Here is a 13,981-nt window from a genome sequence, read left to right as displayed (position 1 = left end):
ATTAAAAGGAGGAAAGATTGCTTCTCTGACAGATTTGGAGACGCAAGATGTTCACCTTTCCATGAGCTTACTTAAGAGAATTGTTTCATGTCGTCGGCCGTAACAAGAATGAGTCGTGCCGAATGCCTTGAAACAAGATTCTGCCATCTATAAAGTCGTTTTTTAAAACGACAGCAAAATTTCACTTTTACTCACTTTTCACTCCTCTACTTTTATTTTATTTGATCTTTTACACTGCTATCTGTCCATAAGTGCAGAGTGTGAGTCGTTGAGGGCCCTCTTCGGAGGGCAGCGAAAGGGTTAAGTGTGACTGCGCCCCTCTTCCCCTCCCTGCCTGCACTTTGGTGTTTTCAGGAAAGGTGCCTTTTACAACACTGCTTTACGCCCATATAAACGGAGCGGTTAGGAATTCATTCCCCCCCCGCTGAATTAGAACCTGGATCGGAGATATTTTTGCAGACTTTTAGTGTTTTCCGCTCTATCGTCCGGTCAGGACATGTCGAGAGGCGGAGGCACATTTTGGTCTTCTCTCCTCCTCCTCCTCAAGTTGGGAGCTTGACGCTGGCATGTCATGAAGGTAAGAGAGCAGTGAGGAAAGAGGAAAGGAATATTTACTGTGTTATTTTATCTTAAACCCAGGTTTTTAACTTTGTTTTTTTTTTTTTTTCACCCGAAATCACGGGAGCTGAGTCACGGTGAGATCGTTCTCCTCTTCGGCCGCTTTGACGCAACGTCCCGGGCAGATTCGACATATACGGGACAATTTGTCACCTAAAATGTGCTTTTTAAATCTTATTTTAAATGAATTCTGCCATTGTATTCGCCCATTTACACTGGCATATACTGTTGTTAGAAGCGAGGTTATGTTTACGTGTAAAAAAAAAAAAAAGAGACTATCCCATCTCGAATAAGTACCATTGAAACGGAAATTTGTGTTGGGAAAAAAAAAAAAAAAGAGCAAGCAAAATTTATAGCCGACTATCCCATCTCGAATCAGTACCATTGAAACGGAAATTTGTGTTGGGAAAAAAAAAATCCGTGTTTCCATTAAGCTTTGTCGTTAGTGAAGTACCAGGAAGTGGACCACCTGAATCGCCATGACGTCACGCATCCACATGACCCGTCTCAGGAATCTTTAAGGTGACTTTTGTTTTGAATTTGTATCGCGCACATTTTTTTTGTTTAATATTTCTCTTCCATTTTGTGGAGGGTGGCTAAAGTACACAATTTAAGGAAATTGTGTACTTTAATTTAAGACATCCACCTGTGTACTCTATTGAGAGGCGATACAAGAGAGGTAACCATTTAAAACAAAAACTATTATGAAATAACTAAAATGTCACTTTGTTGAGTAGTCTGTGTATAAACGTGAGGAAAAAAACAGTATTGCATTTTTGTCTTTGTTTCCGCTTGTTAGTCAATCAGCAAAGGTTCTTTCTTCTTTGACGGAAGATGACGTCAGATGCCGGAAACTTACGACTGGAAGGCACCATTTTATATTTGGACTGGAATGTACCATTTCACGCCACAGTGACTCAGACTTTTGGGCGGGGGGGAGGAACAACTTCAGGAATTTCAATCATTAATAACCTGAATTAATTATTCCACTGCTTTGCAACGTGTTGTGGAGCTCAGCAGTGTAGGTTTTGGGGCTATTAATTAACTACGTGCTAACGTACTAACCAACAAACGGCTGTCAAAACAAACAGGTGAAGATGCTCACCTGATTGACACTGCTGGTAACAATTATGCTTATTATTCTGGTTATAGTTTGTCATATTGAAGGACGTTTTAAGTATTTACCACCTTTCAACTCCTACCATAACAAAAACGTTTGTTATTAATTCTTATCTGTCAATGTAAAGCAAGACTTGAGTTTTTTTTTCTTTGCCAAGGGAGTCATTTTGATACTTCACAATTAGGTAGTGTGGGTGTACCTAATATTGTGGCCCATGTGTGTATTCTCCGTCTCACTTGGATGTTATCAGTTCATCCACCTTGACGGTGATTGATCAGTCCAAAGTGCAGCCCAATGTAATAATGTACGGTGGTGTTACATAAGATTTCCAAAACGGCTCCCCTGAAATACTCCACAGGGACTCAAAGTGTGCTTAACTGAGTCCACTAGGAAACAATGGTTTGTTTTTTGTTCCGTAATCACTTTGCATTGTCCCGTCGAAAAATTTAGCTTAGGTATGGTGTTTCGTGCCGCAGTGTCGTTTGGCCTCCACCTCTTAACACCTGTAGTTATGTTGTGTGACCCTCCCCTCCCTTTGTTCCTACTGAATTTTTATTTATTTTGGTCAGTTGTATGCTTCAAGGACAGCACAGCGCGGTAGTGGTTCGCACGTGTGCTTCACAGTTCTAAACTTCCGGATTGGAATCGGATTGGTCCCAAGTTCCAAAAACATGCGTGTGAGGTTGATTGAAGACGCTAACATTTAAACCATTCGCGCCTATGTATAATTTAGTAAATTGGAGAAGTTCCACATTTTCTTTCATTTTCACATCCTTTTACAGTGGTGCCTTGACCTACTGAGTGAAATAAGAAAAGTAGCTCTGTATTTCATGAAAACACAAGCAGCATAATAAAAGACAATATAAAGAAAAACTGGTTGGATGAAGCTGGGACAAGCCGAGTCTCAGTAGTTGGTGACTGCAGTGAATTTTGTGCCTTTTAGTTGTAGTGAGCGAGTGACGTACGGAACAGTTAGCTGGTTAGTCGGCGTGTGAGCTTCTGAACATCACTTTTGGCTTACTGTAGCTCTTTGCTTGTGTTCTCATTTTTGTATTGCGTTAGCTTAATGGCATAATTGCCCAAGTGATTTTAAACTTCGTGTCACAATAGGAACAATACCAGTGTGCTTGCTAAGAATGTTGTTTTTACATCATGTCTGCGTAGATTCTCAGTCGTCAATGTCACCTGAAATTTTAACTTGAGGCAACTCGACTTGTCTTGTTTGCTTCATTTGTTTTTTCTTGTTCTTCCGGAAAAGTAAAAAAATTACATAGGCAATTGTTATTAGGCTAACAGTTTGTTTGTTTGACTATTTGTACTCTTCAATAAATGGCTGAAAGTGCCTCAGGGACTCTTACGCCCCCCCCCCCCCCCCCAAAAAAAAAAACTTAATTTTGGCTCGCCACGCAAAGCAAAAAATTGAGGACACTTGTAACCTGAGGCACTCATAAGTCAAGGTACCACTGGTATGTGTAATGTGTCTCCCAATGCTTTTGTCCAAATGATCTTAAACGTCTCACCTGTTATCTTCTTCCCCAACAGGAACAAACTTGTGGATACAATTGAAGTTGCAAAGACGAGCTTGGATTTCTCTCATCTTTTCTTCTGAGCTGCCGCCTAACGAGCCCCTTCCCGATTGTATTTTTATTTGTTATCCCACCCCCGCCCCGGCCCCCCCACTGGAGCACCGAACACCACCGCCGCCATGCAGACCTCGTCGCTGCGCCGGCAGATGAAAAATGTGGTCAACAACTACACGGAGGCGGAGATCAAGGTGCGTGAGGCCACCTCCAACGACCCGTGGGGCGCCTCCAGCTCGCTGATGGCCGAGATCGCCGACCTGACCTACAGCGCGGTGGCGTTCACCGAGGTCATGGGCATGATCTGGAGGCGGCTCAATGACCACGGCAAAAACTGGCGCCACGTTTACAAGGCGCTCGCCCTGCTGGACTACCTGATCAAGACGGGCTCGGACCGCGTGGCGCAGGAGTGCCGGGACAACATCTACTCCATCCAGACCCTGAAGGACTTCCAGTACATAGACCGTGACGGACAGGACCAGGGTATCCACATCCGCGAGAAGGCCAAGAAACTGGTCGCTCTGCTGAAAGACCCGGAAAAGCTGAAGAAGGACCGGGCCCAGGCGTTGAAGACCAAGTCGCGCATGGTGGGGGTCTACGGCGAATACGGGGAGCTGCCTCCTCCGTATCCCCACGCCACCCACTACGGGATGTACGCGTCCAGAAGTTCTCCTTCTTCTCTCCACTGTGAGTAGCAAGACGAGTCACACCTCATACACGGCTTATCCTGTTCTGGGTCGCGCGTAGCTGGAGCCTAGTCTGGCGGAAGCGTGGCTGCCATTCTGCGCCTACGGCCCCTCTGACCGCCACATTCGTTCATTGGCAATGTGGGTAAAGCGTCTTGCCCAGGGACACGACGACGACATGCGCTCAGGCGGGGATACGAATCTGTGACCTTCTGGTTTCAGGGCGTACACTTACCCTCAGCGCTACTCTGCCCTAAATCAATATTTTAATGTAGGAGTCTGTCGGCATGAAACATTTCTCAGTCAAATTTGCCCACTCTTCTTTGCAGTCGCGCTCCGAAACGGTAAGATTGCGAGTGTATCGCTGGTGGGTTTCAAGAGGGTTCAGGCCTGAGGTGTTTTAACCTGAATTTCCTTTCCGTGTGACCTGTGATGGAATGGGCATAACATTTGACAAGTTACTCTGTACAAAGACACAACATTTTCTCTTTTGGTTTGAAGAGGGTTTTCAATTTTGCGCTTCACCGACTTCAGCATTTCTGTCTTTCTCCCGTGTACAGTCACATCAGCTAATCTGCAATTACAAAAGAGAAAAAAGAGATGAGGCCCACACCCCTTGTGTGTGCATGCGTTCAAACCCCCCCCCTCCAAAAAAAAAACCAAACAAGCTAACCGGTACGAGCGTCATACACAAAACCGCTTAATTGACACAACTGTTCCACGAAAAATCTAATTGAAATAAATAAATTCTTGGATTGAATCCTTTACAGTTGCACTGCTGTCTTAATAAAACAGTATAGACATTTATTGTAACAGTGCTGTAATAAAAAAACAAACAAAAAACAAAGTAAATTTGCACTCATGAATATGTTAAAACTCAGGATGGGCGTAATGATCGATTTAATTGATTAAGAATAATGTAAATTGAGTGGAATTTTGGTAAAAGGGAGAACACTAAACTCAACTTTAACGCTTCTCATTTTTGTAGATATTAAGTGTCAAAGAAGCGTAAAAAAATGGATAAAAAAACATATATTAATTTCCATCCCTTTATTAAAAACCAGGACATTATTTCAAACTGACTGCAGAAAATGCACAAACATAAATTGATTATGTTTTAGTTACTGGTTTGGTCTGTAACGTCAAAAGGAGTTTTTTAAAATTTTGCTGTCCGTTGGCTCACGCTCCATTACAATAAGTAACGAGTGTAGGAAAGTTACACTCCAGTGATCTTGAAGAGAGTACGTACAAATAATTAGAGGTGCAACAATTAATCGACAACTAATTGATTATCAAATTAACAATTTTTGATCGATTAATTGTTTAGAGACCTTGCTTAGCTTCAAAATTTCTAAATCTTCGGAATTTCAGCCTGTCAACCGTAAATATTCCCAGATTTGTGTAGTCCTCCACGAAAGCAGACTTATCTTTTTGAAAAGATATGCTTTTACTTTTGAAAACAATGATCAACATTTGTTGCCTATTTTCTGACTTATGTTACGGACTAAACCAGGAAGCAAATTTGTGCATTTTCTATACTGTCAATATACTGTCCTGTTTTCCAATCAAGGTATAGAAAAAAAAATTGATCGACACATTAATCAATTATTAAAATAATTGTTAATTGCAGCCCTAGTATTTAGTTAATATGAAAAGCCTGGTTACTGCTAGGCGTCCGCAGTTCTGCAAACCCACCCCGAGGATCTGTGCTATTTAGATGGGCCTCGCTCCAATTCCCCCTCCATCCCCCCCCCCCCCCCCAACGATCTGTGCACAGGGCCGGTATTGTTCTCAGTGCGGGTCCACCAAGTGGCAAGCAACGGCAACAAAGATCCCAAACAACGAGCGCCGGCAGATAAATTAACATTCAACGCCAGTACCAGCGCCTCTCTGACCCTAAAATGCAGCCAAAGTTTTTTTGTTGTTTTTTTGCCTGTGTTCGCTCCTTCTGTCAATGTTTTTTTTTTCCCTACTTCCCAAAACACTCAGTCCTCTCTCCTCCCCTTCCTCCAGCCTCCTCTCCCTCGCCGAAGCTGGCGGCAGACTTGGAGCAAGCTCGGCCTACCACCACGGGGGAGGAGGAGCTCCAGTTGCAGCTGGCCCTGGCCATGAGCCGGGAGGCGAGTGAAAAGGTATGCCGTATCCCACATATGCATTACTCGATGCATATTTATATAGCGTGCACTAGAGCTACCAACGGAACAGTAGTGATTCGGATTGAGTCACAAGTCCCCATGAAAAAAAACAAATCCCAAATCAGAAATTTCACATTTGAATTAAAACGAAGCAAAGAATAACATACTACTTTTATTTAATTTTATTTTGACAAGCGCTGCAATGTTGCCACTTCTGTTGTTTACGGCGGCTGCCATTTTGACTTGGTGCGTGTCGCTTCTGCGCATACGCATTGTAGCGTCACTGCAGTGTCATTAGGAATCCCAGTGGTGTTGTAGGCAGGACACGCCCCGCTGCAACATGATTGGCTACTACATGGCGGGAAGGGCAGGCTACGCAGATGTGATGAAATAAAAACAAAGAAGTTTGTTATGGTTAGGTTTAGGGCTGGAGTTGGGGTTAAGACAGTTTAGGTTGGATTCGGGTGGGTGAGGGTTACTGGGATTCAAATTAAGGTCCCCCAACGTAATCGCTGCCAGCCTTCCCAGTTAACATGGATATTTGACTTCTATTGCCGTCAATGGCAGCGAATGTGTTAAATCACATACTTATATTGCCATCTGGAAACAGTAGGGCGACCACGACTGACCTTTGGTTAAGCAGAACAACGGAGCCGTTCCGTACTTGAAAATTCACAATATTGACGATGAGGAATAATCGCGATTACCATATTGATAAAAAAATAATCAGGATTATCATTTTCGTGCAGCCTTAGTTCAAAGAGACAAAGAAACACAAGGAATAGCGTACCACAAAAGGAAACATAACATGACGAGATTAACGTCGTGCGTTGTGCGTCGTCAATTACAATAACCAACTGTAATGTATTGAGGTGACACTCGGGTGACCATATTTTGTCCTGGAAAAAAAGAGGACCTTTGTCTTGGGGTCTGGGAGTTGTTTGAACATTAGTTGTTTTTTTCTTTCTCATTTTTGTGTGCATCTTCTGAAAGGTGACAATGCCAAAACACGAGTGCTATATGCGCCCACCGGTGGCGTGGAATCGCTCACGTCCGTGTCCAACCAAATCATCAGCGCCTCTTACGCAGGCCAGCATTTCCCTGAGAACACGGCGTCTCTTGTCTCTGACTCAGCCAGTATTGGCATTCTGATACATCACTGTGAGCCAGCCAAACAGGAAGCACCTATTGATCCACGCCCAGGCGCTTGACACGCAGCCTCTTCGTCACGTAGTTGCGAGAAGGAAGTGTACAATAAATAATTTTAGCTGATCAAATGAATGAATGGCTTCAGGCTCAATTTGTAGCTCAAGTCTTTCCTCCTAATCCTTGCTCCACTTGACCACAGCCTACCACGACAACAGTGGTTCTCGATGAAAAGACCGCAATGCAGATCGCTGTGAGCGTCAGCAGAGAGGTCGCCAAGAAGGTATCGCTTCACTGGGTCCGGGGACAAGAAGGAAACTTTTATTTTCCTCTCTTCCTCCTCCAAGCAGCTTTCTTACACTACATGGACAATAGTATCGAGACACACCATAAAATTGTCGGGACGTCTTCCCAGAAACGTGGAAACAGTTCTAGCGTCAAAGTGGGGGAACAACTCCATGTTATCCTCCATTTGCAGGTGTCCCGATACTTTTGTCCATATAGTGTATTTTGGTCAAATTGGGTCACTTTCTGCCCCAGGCCTTATTTTTAACAAAGTGGTCAGTCTTCTCTTATCAATGGTGTGAGCTGGTGTCACAGGGTGACGACAAATGGACAGTCAGACAATGTCAAAACATTTAGTTTTATTTGTTTTTGTTTTTTGGTTGTTTTCAACCCTCTCGCAGTCAGTCAAGCGGACACCCGCCACGCTGGACATGGATGAGGACTCCCAGCTCCGCTTAGCGCTGAACATGAGCAAGGAGGCACACCAACAGGTAGGCAGCCTAGCGAAGAGTCGCAAGTCAAGACAATTAGGGCACGCCGGAGAGATGCTATCATCAATACAAAATAGGCGAGAAACCATATTTTGCAGTGGTGGCACTCGGTGAACAAATTTTTTAATTGAAAAAAATAAGCAATGTTTTTCAATTCAGATACTGTACATTAAAAGATCCATTCGTCAACTCAATTCAGTTTAAAATAAAACATTTGCATCGTAAAATTAATGCAACAAATGGTCCAGCATTTACATACTTTACGTTGAACTCAGATTGAAAAGACATCATTCATAACGCATTCAGCTAAACCTAATTTCCACCTGCAGCTAAACAAGTGAAGAAATACAAGACGTGAAGAAAGAAACACAGCACAGTTTAAAAATACACAGGGAGATGATTTTGTAATATTATGTGCAGCATACATGATTTTTCAAGGTCTCGTCTCAAGTTACCTTTGTAAAGGCAGAAAACGCAAAAGGAACATTTATGGCATTACGACTTCGAAGAATTTGAACAATCCATGCGCTCGGTCTGTCGTGATGCTCTCCTCAGTCTCGCCTGTCTGCGCCTTTCATGAATAAAACTTATAGAAAAGGTCTACAAACACCTGGAATAGCCTACTAGAACATCTGAACTTCATTTGGGCTTGGCACTTCAAATGGTGTCAGGTGTGTGCTTAACGTGAGTTTGTTTAATTCTGAACACAGCCATATCCTCAGTTACAAGAGGGTGTGCACACTTTTGCAACCACATTATCACAGTTATTTTTAACCCTAACCCCTCTCGATAAGATTTAGTTTTTCAATTGCGTCGTACAGGTTGAAGGTCACGTTAACGGTGGAAAGGGTTTTGCGATGATTGATCTTGATCTCATTCTTTTGATTCATGACCAAAACCTGGCGTTCAAACAGGGGTGTGTAGACTTTTCCCTATCCACCCTACTGTGCACTGTGACGGTGGTGACGGTCCTAAGGCGTGCGAGTGTGTGTATGTGTCGACAGGAGCAAGTCGGTCGCCAGGGAGACGAGTCAATGCTCAAGAAAGCTTTGGAGGAGAGCAAACGCGAGATGGCGTCTAAAGGCGGGGTATGAAACTTTGGGGTATGGAAGACCTTATTGGGGGAGGCGAGGGGATCACATCTTGGCACATAGATTTCGTTGGAGAACCTTTATGGGGGTCTGATTTTGTTTTTACACTCCAAGCTTTCAACTACGTGACAAGCTACTTACCCATTTGTCTTTTCTATGCTGTCAGACCGCCTTCATGGACCTGGTCGATGTTTTTGCAGTGCGCAAAGATCCGCCTCCAAGTGAAAATGTGTGGCGTAAAAGCCCGTTCCAGGGGTCCGCTCTCGCGGGGGGCACGGACCCTTGGGACCCCTTGGGTGGGTATCTGAGCGTTGCGTCTCACTGAAGATTGCATCACACATCCATTCAGAAATATAGAAATGGGAAATAACATAAAGTCGCCTTAAAACCTTGACGACCAGAAGAGGAAATGTATTAAATGACATTTTTTACATTTTTAGCTGTCGTTTCAATATAAAATGAAGTGAAACACTTTATAATTGCATTATAATTTGCAGGGTGATACTGTAACCTGGCGGCGACCGCAATTAATAAAGCTGTGAATGGAAACATTATGCATTTTTCCCCCCCACAATTTAAAACAGTTTCCTGGTGTTTTAATAACATTTCTGACACGCTTTTGTCACAATACCCCAATAATTACTGTACAGGTGCTGGTCATATAAATTGAATCTCATGAAGAGAACTGAATTTGAGATTTTCATTAGTTGTCAGTTATAATCATCCAAATTTAAAGAAATAAACATTTGAAATATATAAAGCCTGTGTATAATGAATGAGTATAATATACAAGTTCCACTTTTTGAATGGAGTTATTGAAATAAATCAACTTTTTCACAATAATCTGATTATATGACCAGCATCTGTGTATCAAACTTGACCTTCATCCTTCCCGATATACTGCTAAGCCAATGGCGAGTCCGGCTTTCGTAACCATGACGACCAGCCAATAGGCGCGTTCGGACTGGCTGTTTGCTTGTACTTGCCGAAGCACATCCCCGAATGTGGACAATAAAAGGATTTTAACCTGTGGATACAGCAGTTTATAGACTATACTGTGTGTATGTGGCGATGGACACAAAGACACCACTACCGCGTCATCAACGTCGCTCAGCAAAAAAAATGAAGTGCCGCTTATCAAAGGCTAAGGCTGTTAGTTTACAAAACGCAATGCAGCTCTGCTTACCTTGCGCGGAGTCTTTTCCAGAATTTTCCAGAACATGTCCGCTTTAAAAAAACTATTGTAACTCTGAATAATATATTTTAATATTCATTTAAATACTCTTTCACTGAGCAGTCAGACTCTGTCGCAGACATTTCTTCCCCCTTGAAGAAGTCTTTGAACTTGAATTTATGTATTTATTTTTTTACTTTTGAGGCATATTTCTTTCTAAAAATGTTTGGTCAAATGCAACTCCAAATTGTTCCACTTTGTACGAGTGAAAAATGTGTAACCAAGTCGTCCACTCTTTCCTTTTCCCATCTGCTATTAAAGACGGAAGCAGCGGCTCGTCCAAAGTGGATTCTCCCTGGATGGCGGCGCCCGCCTCCAACAGCCCTCCGCCGCCCTGGGAGCCCAGCCCGCCCCCGGTCAACCCTTGGGACCCCCCGCCTGGCACTGCCTCCTCCAACCCATGGGCCAAGGGTGGGTGTACATTTCCTCGTTCGTAGCTAACATAATTATGTTACGGGCAACGCGGCGGCCTCGTGGTTAGCGCGTCTGTATCACAGTTCTGAAGTTCTGCGTCGAGTTTGCAGATTCTCCTCTGACTTCCTCACAAATTCCAAAAACGTGACTGTTAGGTTCATTAAATTCCCTTTTCAGTGGAAATAAACATGTCTTATTAATTTGACACATGGAAAAAATGATGCAACTTCGGCAAACGTCTTTCTTATGTCTACACACATCTACATATAAAAATATATCCGCTTAAAGCCTCCGGTGTTCGGCGTATATCTCACCGGGTTGTGGCGACTACGAGGCGCTCTAAAGCGGCCACCCAGTCCCATGCCGCAGTCCACACGCCGGTTAAGTTGGACATTGATTTTCTTTCCATCCCTCTTGCGCTTTCTCTCCGTGGCGTGCGAACGCTCACAGCCGACGACGAGGCGCTCTAAAGCGGCCACGCCAGCCCGAAGCCCCGGTAGGTGGATAGAGAGAGGGATTGAGCGACCAGGGGAGGGAGTCCAGGTTGTGTCCCCACCTCGTCTAAATCACCTGTGAGGTCAAGCGCTGTAGAAAATGAATGGCTGCATAATTAGGTTGTAATGTTTCAGGATCGTCTGCAGTGGATCCTTTCACAACACCAAAACGGTCTCCTCGCCGAGCTGTAAGCCCCTCAGGTAAACAGTTTACTATGCCCCAAAACTTTTGTCTACTCTAAAACAAACAAACAAACAAGAAGTCCTGCTTTTAGATGGCGATCTGTTCGACGAGGCCATGGATGGAGGGAATCTCAACGGGCAGAGGGAAGGCAGCCCCGAGATGTTTGACTTGTACCAGCTGGGACAGAGCCTGGCGGAATCCGACCCTCGCACGCTGCGCACCCCCGAGTCCTTCCTGGGCCCCGCCGCCGCTTCGCTGGTCAACCTGGACGCCCTGATCCCTGCCAATGCCCAAGCCAAGGCCATGAACCCTTTTCTATCAGGTATTTGCTGACTAGCACAAGTGGACTTTTGAGTACTTGAGTGCCTTGAGTAAATTTGGGTTGAGAATTGTAATGATGTCAGTCATGTCTGCTCTGGTGACGATATACGATACGCTTGCTGAGGAAGGGTTTTCGAGCTCCTTATCTTGAGCGACACACACACGTAGCATTTGAACGTAGTCAGCTGAAGTTCAGAAAAGCTGCGTCTTTCAGTGTTGACGAAGGGAGGCCAGTTATCTGGTTTTATTTGTAAACGGTTGTGTAAACAACCCCTTCATTTGAACTATTCACGTGGTTTTAAGGGAGTTCAAAGAAGCATTTTTGTTGCTGCTGTTTCAGTCGGATGGTGTGAACCATGTCAAGAATAACACCAATAAACCCAATCGGGACAAACACAAACATTTGCAACAAGTTTCAAGTATTTTGCCTCTTGTTTTTGTCGCAAGGCGCGGGTCCTTCCACCACCGTCAACCCGTTCCAGCCGGAGCCGGCCAGACCGACTCTGGGTCAACTGGGCTCGGGCTCGGCCACGCTGCAGCCTTCTCTGCCCTACAGCGCCTCCCTGCCTCTGCCCGCCAGCCAGCAGCCGGCCAGCCTTCCGTCGTCCTTCACCCACCCGACCCACGCCGGCGGCCTGGAGCTGCCCCAGCCTCTGTTGCCCCTCTCCACGGGCGGCGCTCCGGCGTCGCAGCCCGCGCTGAACTATCAGAACCCTTTCCTATGAGGAACAATTCAACTACAGTCGCAAAAAGGGAAAATGAACTGCAGCCCGAAGGAATTGAGTGACACCACCTCCCACTGTTTGTTTTCCCCCCTACATTGTGGCATAACAAGCTAATGGATGCAGTAACAGGTTAGAAATTATGTATCATGTAAAACTTCTTTTCAGGCTATCGGCAATCGGCTAACGTGTCAAAAAGAAGAAAAAAACCCTGTAAATTGTCGCCGTTGCACTTTGGCTTTTATTTCCACTCAAATGTGTTCCGCCTTTGTCTAGTCAACAATCCTGTCGCACACTCAGCTGTTTGTGGCACCTGCTGCTGCTGCTGCTGCTGCTGCTGTTGTTGTTATACACTATGGACTCAAACAGCATTGTCACTTTTATTATTGGGCTGAATTGGAAGATAATGTAGTTTGGGTGGGCTGAAAGTGCTTCAGGTTTTATGCTAATCAATCAACACCAAATTAGTAGAATGTATTCGAAGCACTCCATCAATTGCTTCTATTTTATATAGATACTTGATATTTCCTCAAATAGTGGCCGTCCCTCAAAAATAGATGCTGTGACCTTAATAATCAGTTAGAAAAATAAACACTTCCTTCAAATAAATGCCCCCACCCCCCTCCCCAAACAAAACAGGATAGTAGCTGGCATTGTTTCAGTTCTTAGGCGCTTATGTGGAGACTAGATTCAGGCTAATGCTAACATGAGCCCATTTAAAACGGTTGCTACCCAAAACAATAGAACCCACTGCATCCTTAGCATGTTTGTTTTTGTTAAGCAATGTTAGCATCATGTAAAACTCATTGTAAGGCTACCTGGCTAACGTGAGCCCATTTTGAACTCTGTTGCCAACACATTTGCTGACCAAAACAGCAGCGTGGAAACAGTATTTCAGATGAATTAAAGTCTGGAGTCTTACCGCTTGTGTGAACGAGTTCCCTTCGAAAGCTGATCTATTATGTGGAGACTAAATTCAGGCTATTGCTAACGTTTGCCCATTTTGAAATCTGCTGCTAACCAAAACAGCAGCACCCATTGCATCTTTAGTGTGTTTGTGTTCTTTATGTTAAGTGGCATTCGTGTTGGAAAAACGAAATTGTCAGGGGTGAATAAGGTGCGACCGTTTTGAACGCCGTTGCTAATACTGTTGCTAACCAAAACGACAGCACGTAACGTGAGCATATTTGAACGCAGTTGCTGTCCAGAACAGCAACACGTGAAGTGTTCCAGATTAGTTCAAGTGAGGGGACTTTACCTAATGGTGCAAACTCAACTTTTCACGTCGTAAATGTTAATATACCGGTAACGTTTAATATCAGGTAAAAGCATCCCCCCCCACCATTTGATGTTGACTTTAGACCCCTGCTGGATCATCGTAAACATGCATCATATTTATAAGGCCTGTATTTTTAGAAAAAATATCTCACTGCACACAACCAAACAAGTGGATGCAGTTT

At 44.2% G+C, this 13,981-nt stretch overlaps 1 protein-coding gene across 9 annotated transcripts; it reads left to right on the top strand.

Annotated features, from left to right (window-relative positions):
- Nucleotides 1-309: 309 nt before the first annotated feature.
- On the top strand, nt 310-13,442 carry epn3a (epsin 3a). 9 transcript variants are annotated; one of them, XM_061749534.1, is made up of 12 exons: nt 310-577; nt 1,065-1,140; nt 3,281-4,005; nt 6,018-6,136; nt 7,488-7,568; nt 7,972-8,061; nt 9,066-9,149; nt 9,319-9,448; nt 10,648-10,797; nt 11,430-11,495; nt 11,570-11,800; nt 12,247-13,442. In XM_061749534.1, the coding sequence occupies exons 3-12, from the start codon at nt 3,444-3,446 to the stop codon at nt 12,522-12,524; spliced, it is 1,791 nt and encodes a 596-aa protein (XP_061605518.1). In that variant the 5' UTR covers nt 310-577; nt 1,065-1,140; nt 3,281-3,443; the 3' UTR covers nt 12,525-13,442. The 9 variants fall into 9 exon arrangements, with proteins under 9 accessions (XP_061605518.1, XP_061605516.1, XP_061605517.1 ...); XM_061749532.1 differs by having other exon boundaries at nt 310-695; XM_061749533.1 differs by lacking the exon at nt 1,065-1,140.
- The last annotated feature ends 539 nt before the right edge of the window (nt 13,443-13,981 follow it).

This window comes from Phyllopteryx taeniolatus, chromosome 16, assembly GCF_024500385.1.
Source record: "Phyllopteryx taeniolatus isolate TA_2022b chromosome 16, UOR_Ptae_1.2, whole genome shotgun sequence".
Lineage (NCBI taxonomy): Eukaryota > Metazoa > Chordata > Actinopteri > Syngnathiformes > Syngnathidae > Phyllopteryx > Phyllopteryx taeniolatus.
The sequence above is the reverse complement of the archived record's forward strand: the minus strand, read 5'-3'. Positions and strand labels throughout refer to the sequence as shown.

What these genes read in the sequence shown, in the direction of transcription:
- epn3a (XM_061749533.1), top strand. Translation starts at nt 3,444, where the DNA reads ATGCAGACCTCGTCGCTGCGCCGGCAGATGAAAAATGTGGTCAACAAC. An exon ending in TTCTCCTTCTTCTCTCCACT is followed by an intron (nt 4,006 to 6,017) that starts GTGAGTAGCAAG and finishes CCCTTCCTCCAG; the next exon opens with CCTCCTCTCCCTCGCCGAAG. An exon ending in CATGAACCCTTTTCTATCAG is followed by an intron (nt 11,801 to 12,246) that starts GTATTTGCTGAC and finishes TTTTGTCGCAAG; the next exon opens with GCGCGGGTCCTTCCACCACC.